The 25,774-nt window shown below is 39.1% G+C and overlaps 2 protein-coding genes across 2 annotated transcripts in view; one reads left to right on the plus strand and one right to left on the minus strand.

Annotated features, from left to right (window-relative positions):
• Positions 1-22,984, minus strand: part of rhoj (ras homolog family member J) — a 31,485-nt gene extending 8,501 nt beyond the window's left edge. The window contains exons 1-2 of the mRNA XM_007256658.4: positions 22,426-22,984; positions 5,049-5,107 (exon numbers count right to left, since the gene is read on the minus strand). Of these exons, the coding sequence (XP_007256720.4) occupies positions 5,049-5,107; positions 22,426-22,639 (273 nt within the window). The 5' untranslated portion in view covers positions 22,640-22,984. The remainder of the gene's footprint in view (positions 1-5,048; positions 5,108-22,425) is intronic.
• Positions 22,985-24,579: 1,595 nt separating this feature from the next.
• Positions 24,580-25,774, plus strand: part of kcnh5a (potassium voltage-gated channel, subfamily H (eag-related), member 5a) — a 171,130-nt gene continuing 169,935 nt past the window's right edge. Inside the window, exon 1 of the mRNA XM_007256657.3 lies at positions 24,580-24,829. Within this exon, the coding sequence (XP_007256719.3) occupies positions 24,757-24,829 (73 nt within the window). The 5' untranslated portion in view covers positions 24,580-24,756. The remainder of the gene's footprint in view (positions 24,830-25,774) is intronic.

Below are 25,774 nucleotides of genomic sequence, written 5' to 3' on the forward strand. Positions count from 1 at the left end.
ATATATATAAAGCTTTGGAAAAAAATAAGAGACCACTTAATGACAAGTTTCTTTGTTTTTTTTTTTTTTTCTTTTGATTTTAAATAAAAAAAACATCTGGAATATAATCAAGAGGAAGATGGATGACCACAAGCCGTCAAACCAAGCTGAACTGCTTGAGGAGTGGCATAAAGTTATCCAAAAGCAGTGTGTAAGACTGGTGTAGGAGAACATGCCAAAATTCATGAAAACTGTAATGAAAAAACAGGGTTATTACACCAAATATCGATTTCTGAACTCTTAAAACTCTTAAAATGGTTTTCTTTGCATTATTTGAAGTCTTTTTGTTATTTCAGACATTTTTAATTTTCTGCAAATAAATGCTCTAAATGAGAATTTTTTTTTATTTGGAATTTGGGAGAAATGTTGTCCGTAGTTTATAGAATGAATCAACAATGTTAATTTTACTCAAACATAAATCTATAAATAGCTAAATCAGAGAAACTGATTCAGAAACTGAAAAGGTCTCTTAATTCTCTTGATTTTTCCAGAGCTGTATATGTAATACGTGTCATATCACCTCGATTTTGTCAATACAGAGACCTAGTGCACAGACTGCAGGTTAAAACCTGACTTTAACTACTGGTGAAGAAATCGACTTCAAAATCTTTGAAACCTTCAATACACTGCATGTGCAGGCAAGCTGAAATGCTAATGCATTGTGTAATAAATGTCTAATACTGGGACGCATTAGGTAACATCGCATTATGCAGCGAGTAACAGTGATTTACAGAGAGAGCTCAGAGAAGTGTGGAACTTCACCTCCCATCTGAAAGCTACAGTAGTATAAAGATGAACATGCTTTGGAAGTGTTTATTATATACACACTCATTTACAGCAGTCAGCATGTATGTGTAAATGACTGTACATGTAGCTGTAAATTAATAAATGTTCCCTAATAGGCCAACATTATTTTTGCAGGGCAGCATGGGCACTCTGAGCTGATGCTGGCGGCTCATAAAAGCCAGATGCTCTGCAGTTCAAGTGGGATCGATCCTGGGGTGAGTGATCGATACAAAAGTGGAGCCCAGCATGCCGTAGATGGTCCTCGGCATTAGTGAATTGCTTACAGTGGCAGGCAGTGAATTACATAACGTTCATTTACGCAGCGCTGTGCGGGGAATAAATCAGCGTGTCTGCCCTGGTTTTAAACAAACAGCAGTGCTTCATTAGCACAGGGCCTGACTGCTCCCTGTCCACAGCCACAGGCTGCTGCTGCTGCTGCTGGATAGTGGCTTAACGAACTGTAGAGCAGCGCTGCATGCTAAACTTTTGGTTGTATCTCCGAAAGATCCACCTGTTGGGTGCTGTGTAACATTTTGCAATTTTGAAATCTTTTAGGAAATGCCTATGAGTAGAGTCCAACTAGTACAGGTGGAAAAAAGGCATTAATTTACAGTGTTACTATCAGTGTTACCCTATTATTACACTGACATGCCACATGTCATGGGGCAGGAGCTAATATTATATATACACATAATAATAGGACTGTCCCTGAAAGTCAACAAGTGTAATCATTAGTCAGAGGTCAAAGTCAAAGGATTATTTTGCACAAGCATGACAATATTTTTATCCCATTTCCTCCCCATTTTGGAAAAACAAATACTCCACATTTAGGAATGAGAATATGAGGGACTAACTGGCACATTTGCTAAAAGTGTGAAGCCACACATGCACTGACCAATGAGGAGAGTGCCATCTTCCCACCCACAATTGGCCGTACTCTCTCTGACTCCAGCTGCTGATGGCAAGCAGCATGATCCATGATTCAAACCAGCAAACCTCAGATCATAGTGGCAGCTCCACTAGTGGCACTCAAAGCCCCCAAGGATCACATTTTAATGTAAAATACGTATTTTTTTAATCATAAAGAGACCAACTGATGCAACTCAAATAGGAGAAGCACTACAGGGGTCACAGACCGGTTGCAAATGTATCAGAAAATCCATGTGACAACATGCACTGGTGCTTCACTGTTGGGCATTGCTGTGAATTTCTTTTAAACTGTACTTTAATGTTAAACAAAGTAAAACAAAAATGTTAGGGTGTATAAGCTTACTTTAAACATAAATACATGCTTACTATTACTGTCTCATTATTCCACAAATCCATATGAAGACCTGCAATTAAGATCATTCGTCTTATTGTGGCTAACCAATAAAAACATGTATCTCCAAAACAGCGAATTTACAGGGGAGCGGTAAAACCTTCTAAACCTTTAATGCAGGTCAATGTAAAAAGAGTTTATTTCAGGTAATTTTGGAAAATTTCTATTGGTCCATTCATCAAGACATGTGGACACAGTGTAAGGAACTGTTTGTTTAAATTATCTAAAAATCTGAAATCTGAAATTTCTAATTACTAATTTTAAAAGTCTCAAATACACATTTCTGTGATTCTGCTCACTTTCTCAATGTTTTGTACATCATTACTAAAACACTGACATTTGGAACAGATAGTCAAATATTCATATTGAATGGTCAAATCTGATAAGATAACATTCTTAGTTGGGTACAGCCCTGTACACTACATGTGCATATGCTATATAAATCCATTTTTTTTTTATATTTATTTCCATTTGTAATCAAGGACATTTAGGGAGTGTTCACCTACTATCAACAAAAGGCTTTATACCAGGTTTTGCATTCATGTTCGGATGGTCACATGGTATACAGTATTCGGATACAGTATTGAAAAACTAAAATCATGAAAAGGCGATATACTGATATTATCTTACACCCCTATAGAACAAAAGATTCTTTAGAATGGATAAAATATTCTCAGCCCAGTTACTATGTGCATGAGAATAAGGGGCTGTCCAGTGTGACTGTGTTTGAAGTTCAGATGCAGTCCTCTGGGCAGATGCTGACTTGTCTTGTGACTTTGCATTTGAAGAAGAAGCCTTGTGTCTTAATACTGACTATTTTTAATTTTACAATTCCTTCTTCAGGTTCATTCGTAGGGCTAATGTTACAAAATAAATAAAAAAACTCTATAACACACTTGCAAAATCAGCCTTTGGCCATGTTGCTGCTTGTTGCACTGGGTCTGTCCTTCCGTTGCCTGCCATTGGCATATTTAAAGTACTACTGACAGTATGGACCTAAGCCAGCATGTATACAATAGCCTCAGTCAATAGCACCTGACAGCCCACTCCCTGCCAGATGGATGTTATAGTGTATCTGAGTGCCTGACCCATGTGTTCCCCTATTGTAAGGCAGCAAAAGTGCCATATTTACAGTGTGGTTATTGAGTTGCTTTATTCATGGACATGAACATATCACCAGAGGTTAGCTAATTAAAAAGGGCCAGATGTGAGTGAATCCTGTAGGGAATAGGGTTGAGAATCACAGAGCATCGTATGATAAGTATGATAAGTTATCATCACGATGCACAGCCAATGGCAACAATGATATCACAGTACTCATTATATCACAAGACAATTCTTTATGATATTTCACATATTTGTTACTGAAGAGGATAAAATAATCCTAAACAAGCAAACACCAGCAATTATGACTTTACTGGTGTCAGTTTCACAGAATTTAACCACAAATATTTGTCTCTGCAGGTTTACTCTATTCATTTGAATAGCGCCATCATGTGGAGAAGTGAAGCAGCAACTTTAGAGAGTCAGATTTGGGGGCGAGAGTCTTGGGGAGTGTAAAGCACCTATGCCTGTATAAAACACATTTTTCCAACAGTGAAAAACGTGTAAAAGAAACAGCTGAAACAGAGTTACAGCTCACCAATCATCACAGACAACTGCATAGTTATGCTTTAGCAAATATTTATATATATATTTATGCAATCACTGTTTTCTTTGCACTATAAGGTGAACTTAAAATCCTCTAGTGGTCATTATTTATTAATTTTACCAGTCAGGGTGTAAGGAGTAGTGTTTCAGTGTCTCAGTTTAGTTCTCTAGCATTATTATCATTACCCGCTAAGCGTGCTAGTTCTTTCATCATTCAGAGGTGAGTATATCAGACTGTAGTCTGTGTGTTTACAGTGTTAAAACAAGCTACGTGGGACAAACCGCTAGCTATTGGCGCCCTGGCTTACCTGAACACTCAGGGTTCCTCAGTGTAGCCCTGTCAGGTGGCATTTACTAGTGCTAGCGCTTAGCTGCTAATGCTAATGTTGCTGCACCCAGCTATAGTGGAGATCTGGAAATCCGAGCTTACTGTAAGTAAACAGAAGTGCTTTACTCACTCAAATAAAGGGAAGAAATCTGTGTAGATTTACATCCAGTGCTCATTTGAAAAGAAAATCTTTTTTTTATAAGATTTACAGTTTTGTTTACTTAACTTTGCTTAGCTTTACAGGTCTTGCACCCCAGTGGCGAGAACGACACCCCCGTTCCTTACTAGTGTCGTATGTGTATGAAAATAGACCAGAAATTAAGCATTTATTTAGCGCCTTATAATCCTGTGTGCCTTATAGTGCGAATAATATAGAAAAGGTCCCTGTTTTTGTTCGCATATTAAAAAATTCATTAAAAATTCCATTGCTGTATTTCTTACTGCTGCTGTGCTAAGCTCTGATTTGATGTTTGTCACTGACGTTGGCTAACAAAGATTACTAAATATGCCGAAACCAGTGAATCTTGCACAAGCAAAACAAATCTTTCTGGTTGTGTTTTCTGAGACTTGTTTTCTACACAGTATATTTGACAGTGTTAAATTAATACTTTCAGTGCTAAATTAATACAGTAAGTGTAATATTCTTCAATGTTATAGTTATTTTAACACTAATAGTGTTGATTTACGAGGAACACATGGAGAACATTGTAACAAAATGGAAAATATTTTATCTGTAATAAGAAAATTCATCATTTTTTAGACACACACACACACAAAACATTATACAAGGCATATAATCCTCCAGGTAATGTCCAGAAATGTTCTGGGTTCCGCTGCATGTGTGAAAGGGGCCTGAGTGTGTGGTTTAGCAGCGCTATTCAGGGAAGTCCAAGTTAGAATTAATCTGAATCTGCAGTCACTTACCTGTCCCGCAGTGTCGTACAACCCCAACAAGTGCTGTCTGCCAGATACTGTAACGTTTACTGCAAAAAGAAGCCAAAAGATACATGTTTAGAAACTTGCATTAAGATTTGGTTAAAACACAACTGGAAATAAGTAGTTACTTTAATTTAAGCGCTTAAGAGCTCCATCTATTGCTGCATGCGGGTAATGCAATTTGAATGTATTGTTATTCCTAAACTTTGTGCAATGTGTTTATTGTAAAAACTCATATTGCGACAACGTAATTTTTTTTTGTTGAATATGTGTCCTACTTGATGATAACAGGCATTCTATTAGAAGTGACTGTTTAGGCATATAGAGGTTAGGGAGGTTGAGGCTTGGCTTGGGGAATGGGACAAATGTCAACAGTATGGAAGGTGGAGGGCTTGAAAAAGTGATAAGGAAGAGTGTTGTGTTTGTGTGCACAACAGACTACATCCTGTTGTGGGTAATGAGCAGTAGAGGACGGTTGTGTTGACACTGCTAAGCCGAAAAAAAATCCGGATGAAGCAAAACTCCCCTCCCCGCCTTTAACCCACAACTAACCCATTAAAGAAACAAGTGTGTGTCAGCTGAGCACTTTCCTGCCTTTTTAACAATGTACAACAGCCACAAGCACACAGCGCTGTCCTCTCCTATTCCCAGACCTCCACTCTGCGCAGTGACAGTCCTGGGAGCTTTGATGAAGGCCATTATGGAAAGCAATACTGTAATTGGAATATCTTCCCGCCCATCCTTAGTAGTAATGAGCTGAAAGCAGTAGTGCGAGGCTCTGCGGTGCTGCTGAGAGGCAGCAGTGAAATGAAACTCTCCTGGGGATCCAGTCGTTATGTGGTGCTTTACTGTTTCGTGCTGCAGCGTATGGCATTAGCTCGAAAAATTATAGATATAATTAAGGAGCAACTATGTGCCCTGTGAAGCTGTGGCGCACTTCTGAAAATCAAATCAAACATTCAATCATGCCTCGTATTCCTTGGAGCAAAAGCTGAGCTCACTGCTAAATTTAGCCTCTGTAGCACAATGCAGACGGGAAATTGAACGCCCAGGACTTTGGTCTCAAATTCTCCAGACCGATGCTCCCAATTTTTACAGCCTCATCTCCGTCTGACAGGAAAAGAGCTTTTATTCATCGACCCTCAATCTGTTGCCTCTAAACTGGCTGCCATTAGCATCTGGAAGATGTTTTCAGACATATTCACAGAATGCAGAAATGTTTTTTCAGGACACTACACTGGAGATTACACTGTGTATTGGCAGGAACTTGCTGATGCAATACATATCACGATACAGGGGTTACAAGTCAATAAACCACAACATATTGCATCACTATAAGCAAGCTGATATATTGTTTTAGTGATAAATAGATATAGATTTGTGTATTATATTAACAGGGACTTTTCACACCTGAAAGTCCGAAGCAGAGTTGGCACTAGGTTCGTGTCTTTGTTACATTATGTATATTTGGTCCAGTTAAATCTGGTTTCACAGTTAGGTTTGGTTTCTTTGCTATATCCTGTTGTCATTAGCTATGTGGGCTGCGTCTCTCTATACTTCATATTAACTGGTTTGTTTGACGAGTGTAATGAATTCTAGCTCTGTGTCAAAATTTGACTCCACCCTGCAGCAGAATGAGTGTAAAAGATTATGCACAGATTTCTTTAATTTCTGTACATAAATAAGGGTTAATCTACTGTTATAGTAAATAAATGAATTCCCAGCCTAACACCAGTTCTTTTTTTTTCTTTGGATTGTGGTAACACTATCATATTTATAAAATCAGAGAAATAGGAAAGTTTACTTTGTATGCAATCAGAACAGCTGGATCTAATGAGACACACTGCTAGGTAGTGGGCAGGGGTTAAGCACAAAACGTAATGAGCCACTGCCTGACACCATCTAACAGACACCACCTAACTAATAATTCAAAATATATGTATACTGTTTTTAAAAATCGATACAGTGTTGCATAATATTTCGGATATTTTGGATCTAATCATTTGCTTAATTTAAGTAAGAAGTGTGTAGTTTCACTTATTCAATTAAATAAATCCATTTAAATCCACTTAAGCTTTGGCTACAGATGGTAAGCAGACTAAAACCACCATGTGGCCTCAGTTGCTCGATCCTGCCGCTTTGCGCTTTACAACATCGGAAAAATTCGACCGTTTCTGACGCAACGGGCCACCCAACTCCTGGTACAAGCTGTGGTAATCTCACGCCTCGACTACTGCAATGCCGTACTAACTGGCCTCCCGGCCTGTGTAGTAAAACCACTACAGATGATTCAGAATGCAGCAGCACGTCTGGTCTTCAACCAACCAAAACGGGCACATGTCACTCCGCTGCTCATTGAGCTCCACTGGCTAACAGTTGCTGCTCGCATCAAATTCAAAGCTCTTACAATTGCCTACAAGGTGATGACAGTACAGGCTCCTTCCTACCTGCACTCGCTCCTGAAGGATTACGCTACCTCCCGGCCGCTGCGCTCCTCCAATGAACGTCGCCTCGCTTTACCAAACACTCACACAAAGCAATCCAGACTGTTCTCATACAGAGTTCCCCAATGGTGGAACAAACTACCTTCCACTACCAGATCAGGAGAATCTCTCGCTATCTTTAAGAAACTCCTGAAGACAGAGCTCTTCAAAGAGCACTTACTCTCCTAACACCTCTAACAAACTAACTAAATTCTAACCTCATCTCCTTCCTCTTCTCTACTCCTCTATCCCATTATTTCCCTCTGACCTCCTTAAGGCCCTATCTATAGATGCTTTATTTTTAACTTCTATTATTTTTGTACTTAACCTCTTCTATTATTTGCACTTCAATATTGTAAGTCGCTTTGGACAAAAGCGTCTGCCAAATGTAATGTAATGTAATGTAATGTAATGTAAAAGCCAAGGTGTTGGTCTCAAGCCCCCTTGGGGTCATTGTTTTTTTGGACAGGGGCCTCAGGACTGTGCTGAGTTTCGATTAGATGTTCTCTGTTACTGTATGCCCCTTTAGAACTGCTGGCGGGGGGCAGAGTAGTCTGTTGTAGTGTATCAGCTGTTTCAGACAGGTCCTTTTACGAGCACTGCTCTTGTGTCCTCCTGAGGCATGGCTAAATAAGGAGCCTACATTGTGATCACACTCTGGTCTTTGCCTTCTTTTTATCAACCCTTCTTGTTCTCTCACATTTTATTTCCTGGCTGTAAGACAAGCACAGGCTAAGAGAGTGTGAGGAGAGCAAAGATGGGGTGGGAGTGAGATAGACAAAAGAAATGTTGCCATTAGTCAGTGGGGCGTGTAGCAGAGGGGTGAGTGGTGCTGGCTGTGTATTTGGCCTTCAGCTGTTACATCCGGTCAGCTGCCTTCCCCCATGGGGCCTGGGCCTTCCTCTACTTCTCTATGCTCAGTGGCCTGGGGAAAGAAGTGTGATGCTGTTACAGTCTCCTCCCCTCAAGCCTGAATCTCTACCCCATTGCATATAAATGTGATTTGGGGTGTGGATAAGCCCCCAGCTTCTGCATTCTTCATATTCCTTTAGCCTTTACAGTGTGGTGTGGCTCCACCACGGCTGCTTCAGCTGACCAACCCAAAGACAAAAGTGCAGTAGATACACAGTTAGGGAAATGCCTAGACTATTTGTGATAAAACAAGTAATAAAACCAATGATATGTGCATTACTCAAGTACTGATAATGTTATACACTCATTTTTCCACGTTCCTAGGAACTACAGTCATACCCCCTCTGCAAACAGGCATCCAGTCACAACCAAGTCATTAACAGTTTCCACAGACATCCAGTATTTATGTTTGTCTGGAAAGACATGGAAAAAATCAGTTTATGTCAGAAATAAAAGCTGATGTCCGTAAGTTTTGGGATTTAGGGCCCTCTCTGGTGAAAATGGGTAATTGCACCATTTTAAACTGGGTGGGTGGGATGCGGTCTCCTTTCAGAGCGGATAAACCCGATTCCAGGTTTCTTTGTTTTTACTATGAGTGAATGAGGTCTGAGTTTCCCCTTCTGAAGTCTCCATTGCTCCACCAGCCACTCGCGTTTAGTAAAACTGAGTCGGATCCTCGTTTAGAGGCTGTACATGTGATGTAAGTACGTACAGGCGAGTGACGTGACCAGAAGAACTAGCGACCCAACACTCCAGTTTTTAGAATAAATATATTAGGCTTAGCAGAGATGGTCGTTCCAGCACACTGCTACCATTAAACACCATATTTTGTCACTTTTCCACACAGGAATGCTTCTGCTTTCAGTTTAGAAACAACATAGGCCGGACTGACACTTTAAACAATTTATATTTTAAATTACAAAATAAAATTCAGTAAGGCTATAAATAATAGCTCAAAAGTTCCTAATCAATCAAGATTGATTTTAAATATTTACAGCTGCAAGAACAACTAAAAAAACGCTACATTTTGTGAAGGACATGCAGTAAAGATGTGCAGCAAAAGTGGTGTCCACTTCCAGGGAGTTGCCAGGCTGTTGCTATGGTATTCCAGGTGATATATGCTTACCATGATGTAGCTATGGCTACTAATTCCAGATGGCTGCTATGGTGTTGCTAAGTGGATGCTAAATGTGTGTTACAATGTGTCAATATAATTGCTATGGGTTTTAAGGCAAATTTTGCTATGGGTTTTACCTCTCCCTGATGAAAGCATCTCCCTAAACTTTATCCACAGGGTACTGACCTGTGCTTGATCTTGCTAGAACATCTAGTAATACAGCACTTCTTGTGTAGCGTATCTACATGACATAACTACAAGGGTTATTAAAATGATTCATCTTGTGTTTTTCAAAGCCAAGAGTGTCTTCAGAGGCTTTGCACCCAGCAGTAAGAACGGCGCTTAGGGTTAGCTGAGGTGGACGCTCAGCTGTTGGGCTGCCGCAGTACGTTAGTACAGCTGATTAAACTAGCACACACAGGTCAGCTGAGAGTGTAGTCTTGGCTACTTATGCATATTAATCAAATCATGGCTTTGGAGTCTTACTCAAAGAGTGCTAAAGTGCACTTCTTGATTTACCCTGTATTAATTGCCTTTGTTTACAAACACACACACTCCACAAATGAAAACAGGAACACTGCAGTAGACTACAACGTAATTGTAGAGCTTATTTGGCTCAAACAGAAAACAATAGCAATTATAAAAATAATTGTGTTTGCACCAATTTACAAGACAATTCTAGTGACTAAAATGCCCCTCAGTTAAACGTAAGGAATATATATATATATATATATATATATATATATATATATATATATATATATATATATATATATATATATAATATCTTCCTTACTTCCTTCCAATATAAATATATTGTCACTGTCAGAAAAAAAAATATATATAAATAAATATATATATAACTTGCCATTTGAAACGGAAAAACATATATATTTTTTTTTGCTCATTTCAAATAGTCAAAGTCGAAAAATATCGAAGATAAAGATATGTAAAAAAAAAATAACCTTATTTTTGTTGTTCATTCATTTAAGAAAACACCCTGACATGCCCTGATTTTCCTCTAAGGATGCATTTGGTGACCGTAAAATGTAATTCTAAGGGAATAAATTCAGTCAGTAAATGTGGAATTGTAAATGTGGAATATTTTAAACCCTACCCGACTCATTATTAGTCAGTAATCTTGTACACCCAAATGAGTGGGCTAATATGGTTTACTGAGCTTTCGTCCGCATAGTTTTTTTTACACCTCAAAAAAACATATTACAAAAATACTAACTTTGTGTACAGGCTGTGCATATACTCTCTCATGCATACCTACAATATAAGTTAATGAAAGTAGGAGTAATTGACCAGAATACATACAGAAACTTACATTTTAGAACCATTTCATTTATTTACCCAATTTATATTAAAAAAAAAAAAAGTATATAATAAATATTATACACTGCCTGGCCAAAAAAAGTTGCCACCTAGATTTAAGTAAGTAAATGATGTGGGGTTGATGCTGCAGTTGGTCAGGTCTAGGTTCAGCAACAGTATGTGCTGAAAGAATGAGGTCAGCTGACTACCTGAATATACTGAATATAGACCAGGTTATTCCATCAATGGATTTTTTCTTCTCTGATGACACGGACATATTCCAAGATGATAAAGTCAGGATTCATGGGGGGAAATGTGAAAGAGTGATTCAGGGAGCATGAGATCATAAGTATTTGTGTATGATTTTAATTTATTTTCACTTTAAATCATGAGTTACATATAATTTGATCAGTGTTACCCATATTTTGAACAAAATATGAGTTGTTAGTTGGCCCACTGGAAGCAGACATTAAATATTTGCAAATACTTAGTTATACATCTCCTTACCTTATTAACAGCATCAGTCCTGTGTAAGGATTACATCAGCCTAATAGATCCTGCTTGTTTAAGCTGAGGCTGTTTAGGTGTTTCGCATGGTGTACCAAATTGTGGTTAAAGTCTGGAGATTTTTCTGGTCAGTCAAAATGCTCCCTTTGTCTTATCATGTCTGTTCTCAGGCACAGATATAGACCCACATACTCTACAGTTGTCATTCTGGAATGTGGGAGTGTCAACATCTAAACTTCCAAAGAATTTCAGCACAAACTACTAGTGGTAATATTAAATATGTAACAAATGTACACAGTTTATTCTTTACAGCACCTTGTTCCCATTAAACTGATTGTAAGTATTTATATTATTTTCTTACTGGCATAAAACATCTCTGATTTCACATATTTTGTCTATTTTTTACTGCTGGATTTCTGGCGTACCTAAGATCTACTAATATGCATTTTTTTAAATTTATTTCACTTGCTTATTACACATTCCTACTCTGCCAAGTAGTAACCAAAAAAGTTGGAGCCTTTTCTGGATTACTTTCTCTTACATGCTAAACATCCTAAAAAGTGGTAACATTCCACATCATTTTGTCTTCTATCACTACCACGGTGGGCTGGCTATGTTTGCATTCTGCATCACAAACCACACACTCCTATAATAGTGGGATACATTTAATATATACTTTACTGTGCAAATATTTGAGAACTATTTAGAATCATTTATATTTCCAATGAGAGTATTTTTTGTAGGTGAAACCACCACATTTCTTAAGAAATCATTGTGAAAAAGTAGTTAAAACCTGTGTAGTTACCTTAAGTACAAGCTTTAGTTCCAGATTTCTCCTAGATGATGTGAGCCAGCATTTTTATATTCCATCACCAGCTCACCTGATTTAACATAATGCAGTGTTCATTAGCTACACCAGTTACTAAATGATGGTGTAGTAGTAATCACTGCGAGGCAAGACAAAAAAACATACAGCTCTAGAAAAATATAAGAGACCATTTAAAAATGATAAGTTTCTTTGATTTTACCAAATTGAAAACCTCTGGAATATAAACCAAGTTGAACTGCTAAAATTGTTGTACCAGGAGTGGCATAAATGTATACAAAAGCAGTGTGTAAGACTGGTGGAGGAGAACATGCCAAGATCGATAAAAGCTGTGATTAAAAATCTGGGTTATTCCACCAAATATTGATTTCTGAACTCTTTTTTGTTATTTCAGCCATTTTCTGCAAATAAATGTATATTTATTTCTGAAATCTTTATTTGAAATTTGGGAGAAATGTTGTCCGTAGTTTTACGCAAACATTTATCTATAAATAGAAACTGAAGTGGTCTTGTACATACTATTATTAATGGAACTACTACTGATATTTGCCTCTTCTCTACTGCTGTACAACAAAAACATAAAACATTGATTTTGGAATTTAATTGCATTCAGCAACAAATGTGTCAGGCATACATTTAATCAGCACCTTTACTGTCACTGTTACTTCCACAACTCTTAACAAGCCATGGGGACATTTGTACAAACTAAGCCACAGCTGCCTCATCCGCTGCATTATTTTGTTTATAGCTATTCTCCCACTAGTTTAGACCACATCATTAGATGCTGCGGTATGGAGATTTGCCCAGAGAGAGAGAGAGAGAGAGAGAGAGAGAGAGAGAGAGAGAGAGAGAGAGAGAGAGAGAGAGAGAGAGAAAATTGAGAACAATAAATGTGTGCTAGAAAGACAATGTTTAGTGGTGCATAAGGTTATGATGAAACTTTGTTATGCTGCTGACACTGTTTATTCCACAACCACATTGAGGTCAGCATATCCAGCAGTCACAGACCACTGTAGTGCACTGCAAACAACACAAGCTCAATTAGCAATATCACCCAACCCAGCACTCACTGACTGCATTTAACAGAGTGCTGCAGGAGGAGCTCCTAACTTCAGGCTATGCATCTATCATCCATTTACACTGGATACACTGGACACAGGCCCAACACATTTTAAAATGATCAATTTTGTCCTGAACACTTTGTGAAAGTGTCAGCATTGTACAACAGCCTGCAGCAGAAATGTATACACTATATTTGACCCTGTGCAAAAGGGCAAATTTTATATGTGAGAAGACAAACTTGATGTTGCCAATCAATGAAAAAAGTTTTTTTTTTTTTTTTTTTTTACTATTAGTTATTCCCCAGAAGTACTGCACTATTAGGGTAATGTCTAAGTGTTTTACATTGAAAGTGGCAGTCCGTATTATTTTGCTTCTTAACTAAAAGCAAAAGCATTTCTGAGTGGAGAAGGGATAAAATATTGTGTTTGATGCTACCAATGTGCTGGAACGACCATCCCTGCTAAGCCTAATATATTCATTCTAAAAACTGGGGTGTCGGGTCGCTTTTCGCGGGAGTTCTTCTGGCCGAGTCAGGCGTCTTTACGTCTTTACATCACATGTACAGCCTCTAAAAGAGGATCCAGCTTAGTTTTACTGAATACGAGCAACTGGTGGAGCAATGGAGACTTCAGAAGTGCTCATTCACCCATAGTAAAAACAAAGAACTGAAGGAGTGAAACAAGCTCTGAAGCCAAAAAGGAATGAGATAGAGTTCGGGCTAAAACCAGGATTATTAACAGATTGGCGTTTGAATAATGGAGAGAGCTCTGTGACCGCACTCTATCTCTCTGACTGAACATAACCTGGAATCGGATTCATCCACTCTGAAAGGAGACTGCATCACACCCACCTAGTTTACAGTAAAATACCAGATTCTTCCGCATGCTCGGTGCAATTACCCATTACCCAAAACTTAAACACTCTCAAAAATAAACAATACGGAATGCCAAACATAGACCCTGTTTAGTTTCCATTAGAACCTATAGTGGTTTCCATCCATTAAAAGGTTCTTTGTGTATGTGCTTCTCTAACTGGTCCTCCCATAATATTGTACCAATCAAGCAATCAAACACAGAAAAAACATGGACCATATAAAAGTCCCAAAGTATTGCTTTGAGAACATTTGGAGAATTAAACCTTCCTCTTTTCTAGCAACGCATTAAGGAACCTTCATTTTTAAGAGTGTAGTGCAAACTGTAGTTAAAACCAGCAACACCAGTCAATACAAACAGACTCACAAACACTGATCATTGATTTGTACCTTAAGTTCTGCTTTAAGCACCTAGCGCTGTAGGTGAGCAGATGAATTTTTAACCATATTAGTCTATACAGTCAAGCTGAGCCCTGGCAACAACCCAAGACTCTCAGTACTCTGAGGGAAAGCCTATAGCTCCAGATCTACTGTGCTTACGTCAGAGCCTCGCCTCCGCAAACGTTAGCCGTGACCATTCTGCTCTTCAGAGGCCCACTGTACAGTCGCAAGAATAACATTTATAACTGAAAAGAAAGCTTGTCCTCATTTCACACCACGTGACACCATCCAAACGGACCTCTTCAGCTAAGATGGATATTTTAATTAGAACTTTGGTATTCTCCTCCCTGGTGCTCTGCTGTGAGCCCAGTGGCTCGAGCAGGCAATATCAGCGGTAGATTATACGATTTGCGGTGGGAGTATAAAGACAGCCGAATGAGACGATGACTCATCTCTAAAGCATTAACGGGCTCTGTGTTGCAGACTGGGAATGTGATCTGTTTGTTTTGGATGAGGGAATTTTAATCTGGCCGGATTTGTGAACGGAAACCACAGCCACGGTTACCGGTAGAGCTCTAAGCGCACAACTTTCACAGGGCATGACGTAAACGGGGAAGACCAAAAGTACAATAAACCCGGAATGGGAATGTGTGTACTAGGAGCCCCTCTGAAGTCTAAACCTATTAAAATGCAGTCTCCTAATTCTCCATATTATTACTTCCTAAGATGTAGTGTTCAATAATTACATGACAACTATGGCTAAGCTGTAGGAGTCACTCTGAAGTTAAAAGAATGAGGAATGAAAGTCTGGATCTACTAATGGATACTGGGCACTAAAGAGGTTAAAGGCATATTAATTAAAAGAAAACAGTGTATGTTTAAAAGAACTAGGTCTAGGTTGGAACTAGGTTGAACTAGGTAGGTCATATTTTGGTTTTAAAAAAAGAAGAGGACATGGGACACAGTTTGATGTGTGTGAAGGTAGGAGGAAGGTTTCTACCTTAACTTTTGCTAATTTACCAATACTATTATCCAGTCATTACAACCAAATGACTGCCTTTTGTTTTAAATTATGTGTTAAAATAGCAAAATAGTTTTAGTTAAACTTCCTTTTACATAAATAACAAGTGTAAATCAGATGTGGAGAGATGGTTGATTTAGATGTTGTTACATGATAGTAGATAATAGTGGCAGCAAGAAAGAGGGCAAAAAAGGTGAAATGAAATCAATGCAAATATCATTTTTACACAATTTAGAAAGACTGACTGGACAAATTTTTTACATTCCAAAAATAGGACATGTCTGGAAAAAAGACGTATGGTAACCTTAGTTCAACAGTCTCTGTATTAGCTAGCTAGCAGTCTCTCTTTGAATTCACAACTCGGTTTTCCCTTTTTAGAACACATACGTAAAGAAAGATGTTTAAGATCTTATTTTTGGGGTGTGCATGTACTCACTCATTTCATGACATGCATCATACACGACATTGTAAGTATCCCCCATTTGTCATATTATGAATTTAGCTAGCACCAACAAATATGCATCTTATTGTCTTATCTTAAATTTAAAAGGGACTGGGGCAAAATGTAAAAAAAAAAAAAATTATGGTTGATTAATCAAAATCTGAAATGAGAAATCCCAAACAAGAATGCAGTGTTTTGGACTGTGTTGTCATATGGCTTGTTCTTTGCATAACATAGCTTTAACTTGTCTTTGCAGATTAAAGTGCAAACTATGTTCACAGAAAGACAGACAGACAGTCATTTCTGGAAGTGTTCCTGAGCCCATGCAGTGATTTCCAGTACAGAATCATGTCTGTTTTTATTGACTGTCGGCCTTGTCCCTTGCATACAGTGATTTCACCAGTCTCTCGGAATCTTTTGATAATATCATGTACTATAAATGGTGGGATATTCAAAGTATTTGCAATTTGGCATTGAAAAACATTTTTTGAAATTGTTCCAAACATTTTTGACCCAGTTTGTCACAGATTCAGAAAATGGTAAAATTTCTAACCTTCAACATTTGAGATGAAAAAAAAAAAAATGTTTTTTTTTGCATTTGCATTCTGTTTTCATTTACAGTTATTTACATTTTACACAGTCCCGACGTGTGGACTGAGACTTGTACATTGCTACATGCATCCCACCATATGTCATGGATGTCTGCCTAGTGCAAATCCTACAGTTACTGTTCCACTGCAAGCAGAATAAATGACCGTTTTTCATTTAACACTAATACTGCCACAGTAACACAGTGAGGGCTATTCAGAGCTGTACAATACAGGCTCTGTGCTCTATTGCCCAGACATTAAGGTACTGTGTGACAATTCACCCTCTTTATTATGATGCTGTGTAAAGGCCCTCTCCATCTGGAGAGACTGGTGGGGCCAGCGCTGAATGGGGCGAATGATTGGCCTTGTGTTTTCACTCAGTCCTGCTGTGGGAGCTGGAAGAATGTTCCCTCTTCTCTCGCTCTCTTTCTGCCCTTTTCATTCTTTTCTTTTCACACTTCTCCTTTATCCTGCTGCTTCTTTTCATCTTTCTCTCAACTCCTTATGTATCTTTGTGTTTGTAAATATCTCTGTTTGGTAAGTGAACAGCCTCATCTACACACTTAAAAATTATGCTGCAAATGATTATTTAAGCAATGATGTAGAAAAAGCGTGTTGGTTCCATATAGAACCCTGTTTGTAATAGAGTTAGATAGAGTGAATGTAAAGGTTTTTTACTAATTTAAAAGTTGTTGTTCTGTGGTATTGCTCAAAGAACAGTGCTGTTGTGATTGATATACACAAATATACAATTTACAGTCATTAATAAACTTCTACACTTTAAACTTTAGGTCCATCTTTTTTAGCTTAGTTATAAGTCTAATAATAATGGATCCCTCACAAAGCACAGTATATGTATCTATCTCTCCAGATATTTCTACACCACTACCATAATGCATTTGTCACTTTGCAAGGATGTATATGCTAAAATCAAAGTATTGACAGAGGTAACAGTTTAACATAACTGCAAAATGTATGAGCTTTCTCAAACAGCAGCACTCACAAGCCCCACTTTCGGTGCTTAATCAATAGCAAGGTTTTAAAAGCCTGTAACTTCTTTTAAACAGAGACGTAAAGTGTTTGAGGCGCAGTCACATCTGTTTGCCAACGCACTGAAAAGAAACCTATTAAAATAACCTCATGGGGCCTCCATTATTCAGAATGTCCAGCTTTGAGACTCCACAGCTACGGATCAGTGTATAACCTATTCACAAGTGCTGTGGGTTGCTCTTTTGTATTAAAAAGCTCACTGTTGAAATATTTGATCCAAAAAGATTTATTTTTTTCTATTGGGACAAAAATTCCATTTCAGTGAAAGACAGAATCAGTCTAGATAGGCCAGCTGACGTAAAGAGCTAAATCACTACAGAGCTTGTTGCTATATTAGTGTGATCAGACATTACGTCGGTCAAGATAAATGAGGCTTCAATGTATTTAAAGTATTAGGAAATAGTAGGCCTGTCACGATTATTAAATTATTGACATATCGTGCAATATAAGAAAATGGCCTCAATAATTTTTGCTGGCCTTAATGTTGCTCAGTGTGTTTACTTGTGTGTTTTTCTTTACATTCATGAGAATGAATGTCAGCAATAATTTATACAACGACACTGTCTAAAATATTAGACCAAGGGTTTAAGCACTGAAGGTATTAATTTTTACCCTGCTTCAGCTACTAAATCTACTGAATTTAATCAATTTTCCCAGATGTGGGAAATGGACAAATTGATGATACACAGCTTAAACAGTAGCAGCAGGCACAACTTTTACAACTAGGAACATTTCTTTTCATTTTATAGCTAACCCCCCTTTCTGAAAAAGCACCATTTTGGAGAGTTTATAATTGGAGGCCTATACATTGTTTTGTCAGAAATAAAAAAAAAAAACTTTTTTTTTTTTTTTCATCCAACAAATAAAGAAATGACTATGAAATGTCTATACATTAAAATAACCCCATAAATCCTGAGTAACCATGACTTTAACTATTTAAACTCTTTATATAGAGAGTTTATACTCTCAGTTATTCACTCTTGGATCATTTTTATTAGCTACTGAATAACAATTTGCAACTGCAATTACTATTTAGGCCAAATGGTTCTAAGAGTTGTCAACCATTGCCCAAAGAACCATTGTAGAGACTAAAGCCTTAAAGAAGGGGTGACAAACCTGTCCACATTGGACCAGTGTGCCATACAGAGCACATACTGTAGCTTCAGTTGTTTGAAGACTGACCAACTGATTAAACAAATGGAATCAGGTGTCCTGCTGCCCACAGCCAGAGTGGCCCAATGTAAAAGTAAAGGAAAGTAAAGGAAACAAACTCAGTCACTTGAAACCAGCCTCCATACTGAGTTATCCTGGGGGTCTTTATTAGGGGCTTCTTGTTTGGAAGAATAAGTTCTACTCAGATTTCCCCATTTGTGGTGTTTCTTTTAAGAGAATGTGACCTCGGCTCAACTGTGCAATTAGGAGCTGACCCGCAGAGGATTCTTAGAGCATTCATGTGATAACAGAGGGGGTTTCCCCTGAAGATGAAACCAAAGCCTTGAGCTTTTGCGTGTGTGAGATTTGTCTTGTGTTTGCTGCAAGTTTCACAGTAAAGTTGTCTGACATGAACAAGTCAGTGGCCACTGGGTTTACATGATGAGAAGTTTTTTGGTTGTGTTAGAACTTCCGGTACACAAGTAAATCCACTGATATAAATTATAACCAGTGTGAAAATAAACGTATTCTCCCAGAGCCTCACAACACTCAACACTTCTGTTTCACCAGAGCCTTGTAACCAATTTCCCCTTTATAAAATGGTAAGAGCAGATGTATGGATGTTTGAGTGGACTCTCAATAAGGTTAAATAAACTAATGGAATGATGGGTTAGCATAGCTAGCTACTTTATGATCAGTGTCCACAGCAATAGCTACTTCAGACTGCATTCACTTTGAGTACAATACGGCCATTAACCACTTGATTAACTGATTGGAAAATCTAGAGAAGTGAAATGAAAGTGAAGATGGCCAAATAAGGTGGATACAGATATGGATGAACGTGTTGCACTGTATAAGGCTGAGAAAAAAGTTGTCAAGCAGAGAAAAAAGACCATTACAGACAAGCATGCTATACATGAAGGCAATAAGAGAACCCAAAAGTAGCTTTGTTGATGTTCCTGTGACTACAGCTGCAAATATTATTAATAAGTTTAAGATCAATGGGACTATAACCAGACTTCCTGTAAATGGCTGCAAGAGGAAACAGAAGGATGTGTGTGTAAAAGGTAGAGGCGAGTAAAACTTCCAAAGAGATACAAGCTGAAGTCCAAGGTTAAGGTAAAGCAGAGTTTGATTGCACCATCTGTTGTTGGCTCCACGGAAAATGACCCGGGAGAATCCTACAACTGTAAGAAAAGCATAAAATATTTAAACTGGACTTTGCTAAAACGCATATTGGCAAGTAGCAATGCTTCTGGAAGAACATCCTTTACACAGATGAGACAAAAGTCATATCAGGTCTGCACTGACATTCCAAAATTACGACTAACAGTATGAACAACTGATTATGACATTATTTATCTTAGGGAATGGCCTGGAAACATTTATAACTTTATACGCTGTGAGCTGTTATCTTGTGAATGAGGCTGAAGACCAGTGGCCAGTGTGCTCATGGCAAGACTACAAGAATTATTATTTAAGTTTGAGTAAGGTCTGATAGTGGGTGCCAGTTAGATTTGATTTCATTACATTTTATTCCAAGATTTGTAGATATTTTTGGATATCATACATGTCAATGCAGCATACTTCAGCTTCCATGGAACATGGAACAATACCAGATGCTGTCTCATGACATGTGGCATGTTAGTGTATATTTATGTTCTTTAAAAGTGTTAAGAGGGTTATTGAGAGGGACATTTACCCTCATGTTGCAGTATTTACTAATCTATTACTCACTACTCATCTCATTAACTTGCTCCAGACAGTATTGATGGCCATAGAGTGAAATGTAATTAAATGAAGTGCAAAGAGACACTCATCTCATGAGTTGTTTCAGTAGGTGAAGTTTTTTTTTGAGGGGGGGGGGGGGGGGGGTGTGTCTTAAGTTTGGTCACTGCCACAATTATGAATAAAACTTACACCTTGGTTCTCATTGGCTCCTGATACCAACCATTTGCATACTGGACATACCACCCCCTCTGATTCATACCAGTGTATAGTCATCCCCACAGGCCACCTTCCCTATGTCTAGCTGCCTCATTTCAGTGCTAAAAACTGTAAAAGAAGGTTAATCCTTTTTTCTGCTGCTAAGTGAGGCTTTATGTTGGCTTGAGGCCAACAGTGACCATTCATGCACTACTACAGAATTAAGCCATTCGAAACACTGGCATCTGTTAATGTCACAGTCATTTAAATTCTAAGAACCTAGCTGTCCCTTATTCAGAGTTTAAAGTGAAACAATCTATTCCTTAGTGTGATGTTGAGTAATGTCATCATACATAAATGGGTTGTTTAGAATGTCTTAACAGTATGTTTCATTTAAAATTATTTTGTTGTTTGAAAGAGTAATTGTGAGTAGACTATACTAACTCAGAAGTTGCTTAAACCTTATAAAAAAGTGTTGGTTAGTACAACCTACAGTAACTATATGACTTTACTTACTCTTTTTTGGTACACTGTAAAACTCTAGTCTTTTACAACACAATAAAACTCAGAAACATATTTTTACAAATGTTCTTTTTTTTCTCACTCAACCTAAAACATATTGTTGCTCAGACTATAGTTAAGGTTTTTTGCTTAGTCAATGTGATTAAAACAGACATTAAAACTTTAAAAAATTAAGAGACCAGTTTCTAAATCAGTTTCTCGGATTTTGCTATTTATAGGTATATGTTTGAGTAAAATGAACATTTTTGTTTTATTCTATAAACTACGGACAGCATTTTCACAAATTCCAAATAAAAATATTGTAATTTAGACAATTTCTCATTTTAGACATTTCTAATTTTCTGCATTTATTAACAGAAAATAGAAATGGCTAAAATAACAAAAAAATGCGGAGCTTTCAGAACTCAAATAATGCAAAGAAAACAAGTACATATTCATACTCATTAAGAGTCCAGAAATCAATATTTGGTGCAATAACTCTGGTTTTTAATTACAGTTTTCATGCATCTTGGCATATTCTCCTCCACCAGTCTTACACATTGATTTTGAATAACTTTATGCCACTCCTGGTGCAAAAAGTTCAAGCAGTTCGGCTTGATTTGATGACTTGTGATCATCCATATTCCTCTTGATTATATTCCAGAGGTTTTCAATTTGGTAAAATCAAAGAAACTCATAGTTTTTAAGTGGTCTCTTATTTTCTTCCAGAGCTATATGATAGATTAAAGGATACAACATTATATTCTATACTCTATAATTTTTATATTCTGTATTCTATACTCTGTTCTGGATATAGAGTTTAGAGATTAGATTCAGTTTGGGATCAACAGGTTGGCCTGGTCTGACTTCCCTACACTGCACTGTATACACACAGGTGACTGTACACGTGTTTTGTAGGCTATATCTATTAGGCAGCTCTTAAAGCAGCTGTTGACAGACAGCACTGTGTAAAGTGTGAGAGGGCAGAAGTTAGATTAGTGAGCTCAGTCTCAGGCCTGACAGTCCTCGGCGTGGGAGTTTAACCCGGCTCCTGTTTCAGCGCCTGTTCTCGGGCCTGTGTTGGGAGTAAGAGGGGAGGGGAGGTGTAAGAGAACACTAGACTGAACTACACTCGGAGGGCCCTGTCCGGACCCCGGCTCTGTACTCCCCGGGACTGTTCAGCTGTAGTAAATACCGGGCTTACCTGCGTAGTGGTCGAACACGGTCGGCACGTACTCCTCGGGGAAAGCGTCGTTCGCGTAACTCATCAGTAAACACGTCTTGCCCACCGCTCCGTCCCCGACCACCACACACTTCAACATCTTCTTAGTCGCCGCCGCGGCGTCTCCGCCTTCCCCCACCGTCTCCACCGCCGCCGCCGCTCCGCCGGGGCTTTTCCGCCTCCCGCGCGCAGGCATGGCGCTCCGCCTAGGGGACAACGGCTACAGTAATTTCTCACCGGGACGCTCTCGCGCGCGCTTCCGTAGCTCGCGCCCTCCTCCTGTCGCCTCCTGTTTCAAACCCGCTCGCTTCTTCTCCTCCTCGCGCTCTCAGCTCCCGTACCTCCGGCCAGCAGCGCCGTCGCTCGCACGCGCGTTCACACAAACCGGCAGCCACGCTCTCCGCTCTCATCCCGCGTCCTCGCGCGCGCTCTCCTCACGCGGCGCTCCCGCGGCTCTCCGCGCGCCATGGCCGAGTTCAGGAAATCAGAGAGCTCCGCTGCTGCTGGCCAAGTCCATATTAGGCAGCGGTGGGCTGGAAACAATGGGGGCTCTGTCCCACTCAGCGAGGGGGAATCCAGAGAGAGAGAGAGAGAGAGAAGGGGGGGTGGAGGAGGAGTAATCCAGCAGTTGGAGCACTTCACTCCTCAGCACTCCACCACTGCGCACTGCTGTCATTCATCCCCTCATCCCTCCATACTCTCCAATTTCTGTTAATCTACACCACCAATAATTACCTGTTGAAGATAATGAATGAATTAAAAAAAAAAATGAATTTGCCTATACGACTCCAGTTCATCCTTCCACGAATAAGTATTTCGTTTATTTACTGGTGCACTCCTTCATATACTCAGTGTTTGATCGATTGATTGATTAATTCATGCTTTATTCATTAGCGTATTTATCCTTTAAACTTTCATTAATCCAAGCATTACTTAACTTCTTTGCTAAACTGTTTTTTGTCCATCCATCCATCCATCAATCCGTCCATCCATCCATCCATCCATCCATCCGTTCATCCATCCGTTCATCCATCCATCCATCCATCCATCCATCTATTCCTCCAATCCCACCACCAATGGCTGATGTTTTTATTAATCTATCCTTTAAATTGGCAATGATTTCATCCACTCACTATCATTTACTAAATGATAAGTGTATTGATTCTCCAATGTACCCACCATATTTATAATTGACTTAAGCATTCATTATTTTAATCTCAATTGAGCCATTTATTAATTCACTGATTAAATGATTATTTGTATTTGTTCTCCAATCCAGATATTCATTCATTCATTCATTCATTCATTCATTCATTCATTCATTCATTCATTATGAAATCACTTTTTTAGCTGCCAATTATCAATTCCACCCCTCTCCGTTCATTGATTAATTGATTGAATAACTAATTTGTCAATTCATCCAACCATCAAATTTTCCTTTAATAATTTATCTTACTGTTTAGTCCATGCGTTCCATCCATCCATCCATCCATCCATCCATCCATCCATCCATCCATCCATCCATCCATCCATCCATCCATCCATCCATCCATCCAAGTTGCTCATCATTACAGCCAGATACTTTTCGTCAGTTAATTAGGATATGCCTATAATGTTTCTCTATCCGTTTGTCAATTACTTCACCATTATTATAACCCTTATAATCAGCCTATTTAAACTACAAATAGTTACAACCAATAAATAAAAAAAAATGTTAACTGTGATACGTGACAGCTTTGCCCCATCATCCCGTATTGGTGGTGAATATTTAACTTAATAACAGATTTCTATTTAAACATTTACTGAAATTTAAAGGTCTATTTCTCCAGGGGATATGCAATTAGAAAAAAAGAAGAAAAAAAAAACTCACAATAATCAGCCTAAATGTTTTTTTTTTTTTTTAAAGAGACACTGAGGTTAATCAGGCGCGTGCATTTCCGTTATATGCTTAGATGCTGCACGACAGCTCCCATCTGTTGCCTGTGTAGCGTGTCCGCGGAGCGCGCAGTGCGCACGCGCGTTCCTCGCACACGAGGTGGCGGTAGTGGTGGTGGAGGTGGTGGGGGGGCTGGGGGCGGGTGTGTGCGTGTGTGTGAGAGAGTGTGTGAGCGCGCAGCTCGCGGAGCCGGCGGAGCTCCGGGGCCACAGTGGAGCTGGGCGAGGCGCGCGGGCAGGGCGCAGCGTTACCATGAGCGAGTCCACCACGCGCGCACACACACGCACACTCACGCACGCACGCTGCACGTTCGCTATCAGCTTCGGCCAGGTGTGCGCGCTCAGCTTGGGCCACAGACGCTCGCGGCGGAGCGCAGGATGCACGGCGGAAAGAGAGGCCTGGTGGCACCGCAGAACACCTTTCTGGAGAACATCGTGCGGCGCTCGAGCGGTAAGAGCGCGCGTTGTTTTTTAGTGGAGGGGAATTGGAGTCGGGGCTCCGCGTGCGTAAATGTGGAGAGGTGGGTGACGGACGGCACGCGCCGTGTTTGCCCAGAACTCCCGCTATCTGCAACAGAGCATTGGAGCATCTCCGCTGCTTGTGGGGAACTTTTCTGTGCACATGCTTCCATGTGAGAGCACTGATCTCAGCGCACTTCAGTACTTTACAGGCTGCTGATGTTCTTACAGTAAGAGTTCTGCTCTCAGCGCTGCGTGTTATCCGCTCATTAGGTCCACTGCAGCATCACTCTGCGGAGTGTGTGTGTGTGTGTGTGTGTGAGAGAGAGAGATGAAGTGGGCTGATATTTAAGGGTTTATTAGTCTGCTGAGTCGTTTAATCTAACAGCTGTAATTGAGAGATCCTGGTGAAAGTAAGCTAGCTGTGATACACTACTGGTTTTAATGCGCTGTTCTTCAGCACTGCAACTGTGGAACATCCTGCACGAGAGAGAGTCTGATCACAGAACTTCATCAGCTCCGGATGCCTCACATCTTGTAGAGCTGCCTGATCGTCTCAGTCCCCGTTTGAAGATTTTGCGATTTATTATAGTGTTATTACAGTTTAATAGCAGTTTAGTCTGATAAAACAAAAGATGACGATTTGTATAATGAGTTTCTTCTTCTTCTTCTTCTTCTTCTTCTTTTTCTTCTTCTTACTATTATTGTCGTTGTTGTTATTAGTATAATTAGTATTATTAGTACTGCTATAATTACTAATACACAGTCCGTTTGCCAGTTTGTTAAATTAACCCTATTAACGCTTAATTAACATTTTAAATAGTGAAATTTGCATTGTTCATTTAACACTAAGATTGATGTTGATTATGTATTGTTTATGCTGTTGTTTTTGTTCCTTTTACTATTGGTAGTATTACTAGTACTGTGGTGGTTGTTA

Source organism: Astyanax mexicanus, chromosome 1, assembly GCF_023375975.1.
Source record: "Astyanax mexicanus isolate ESR-SI-001 chromosome 1, AstMex3_surface, whole genome shotgun sequence".
Lineage (NCBI taxonomy): Eukaryota > Metazoa > Chordata > Actinopteri > Characiformes > Acestrorhamphidae > Astyanax > Astyanax mexicanus.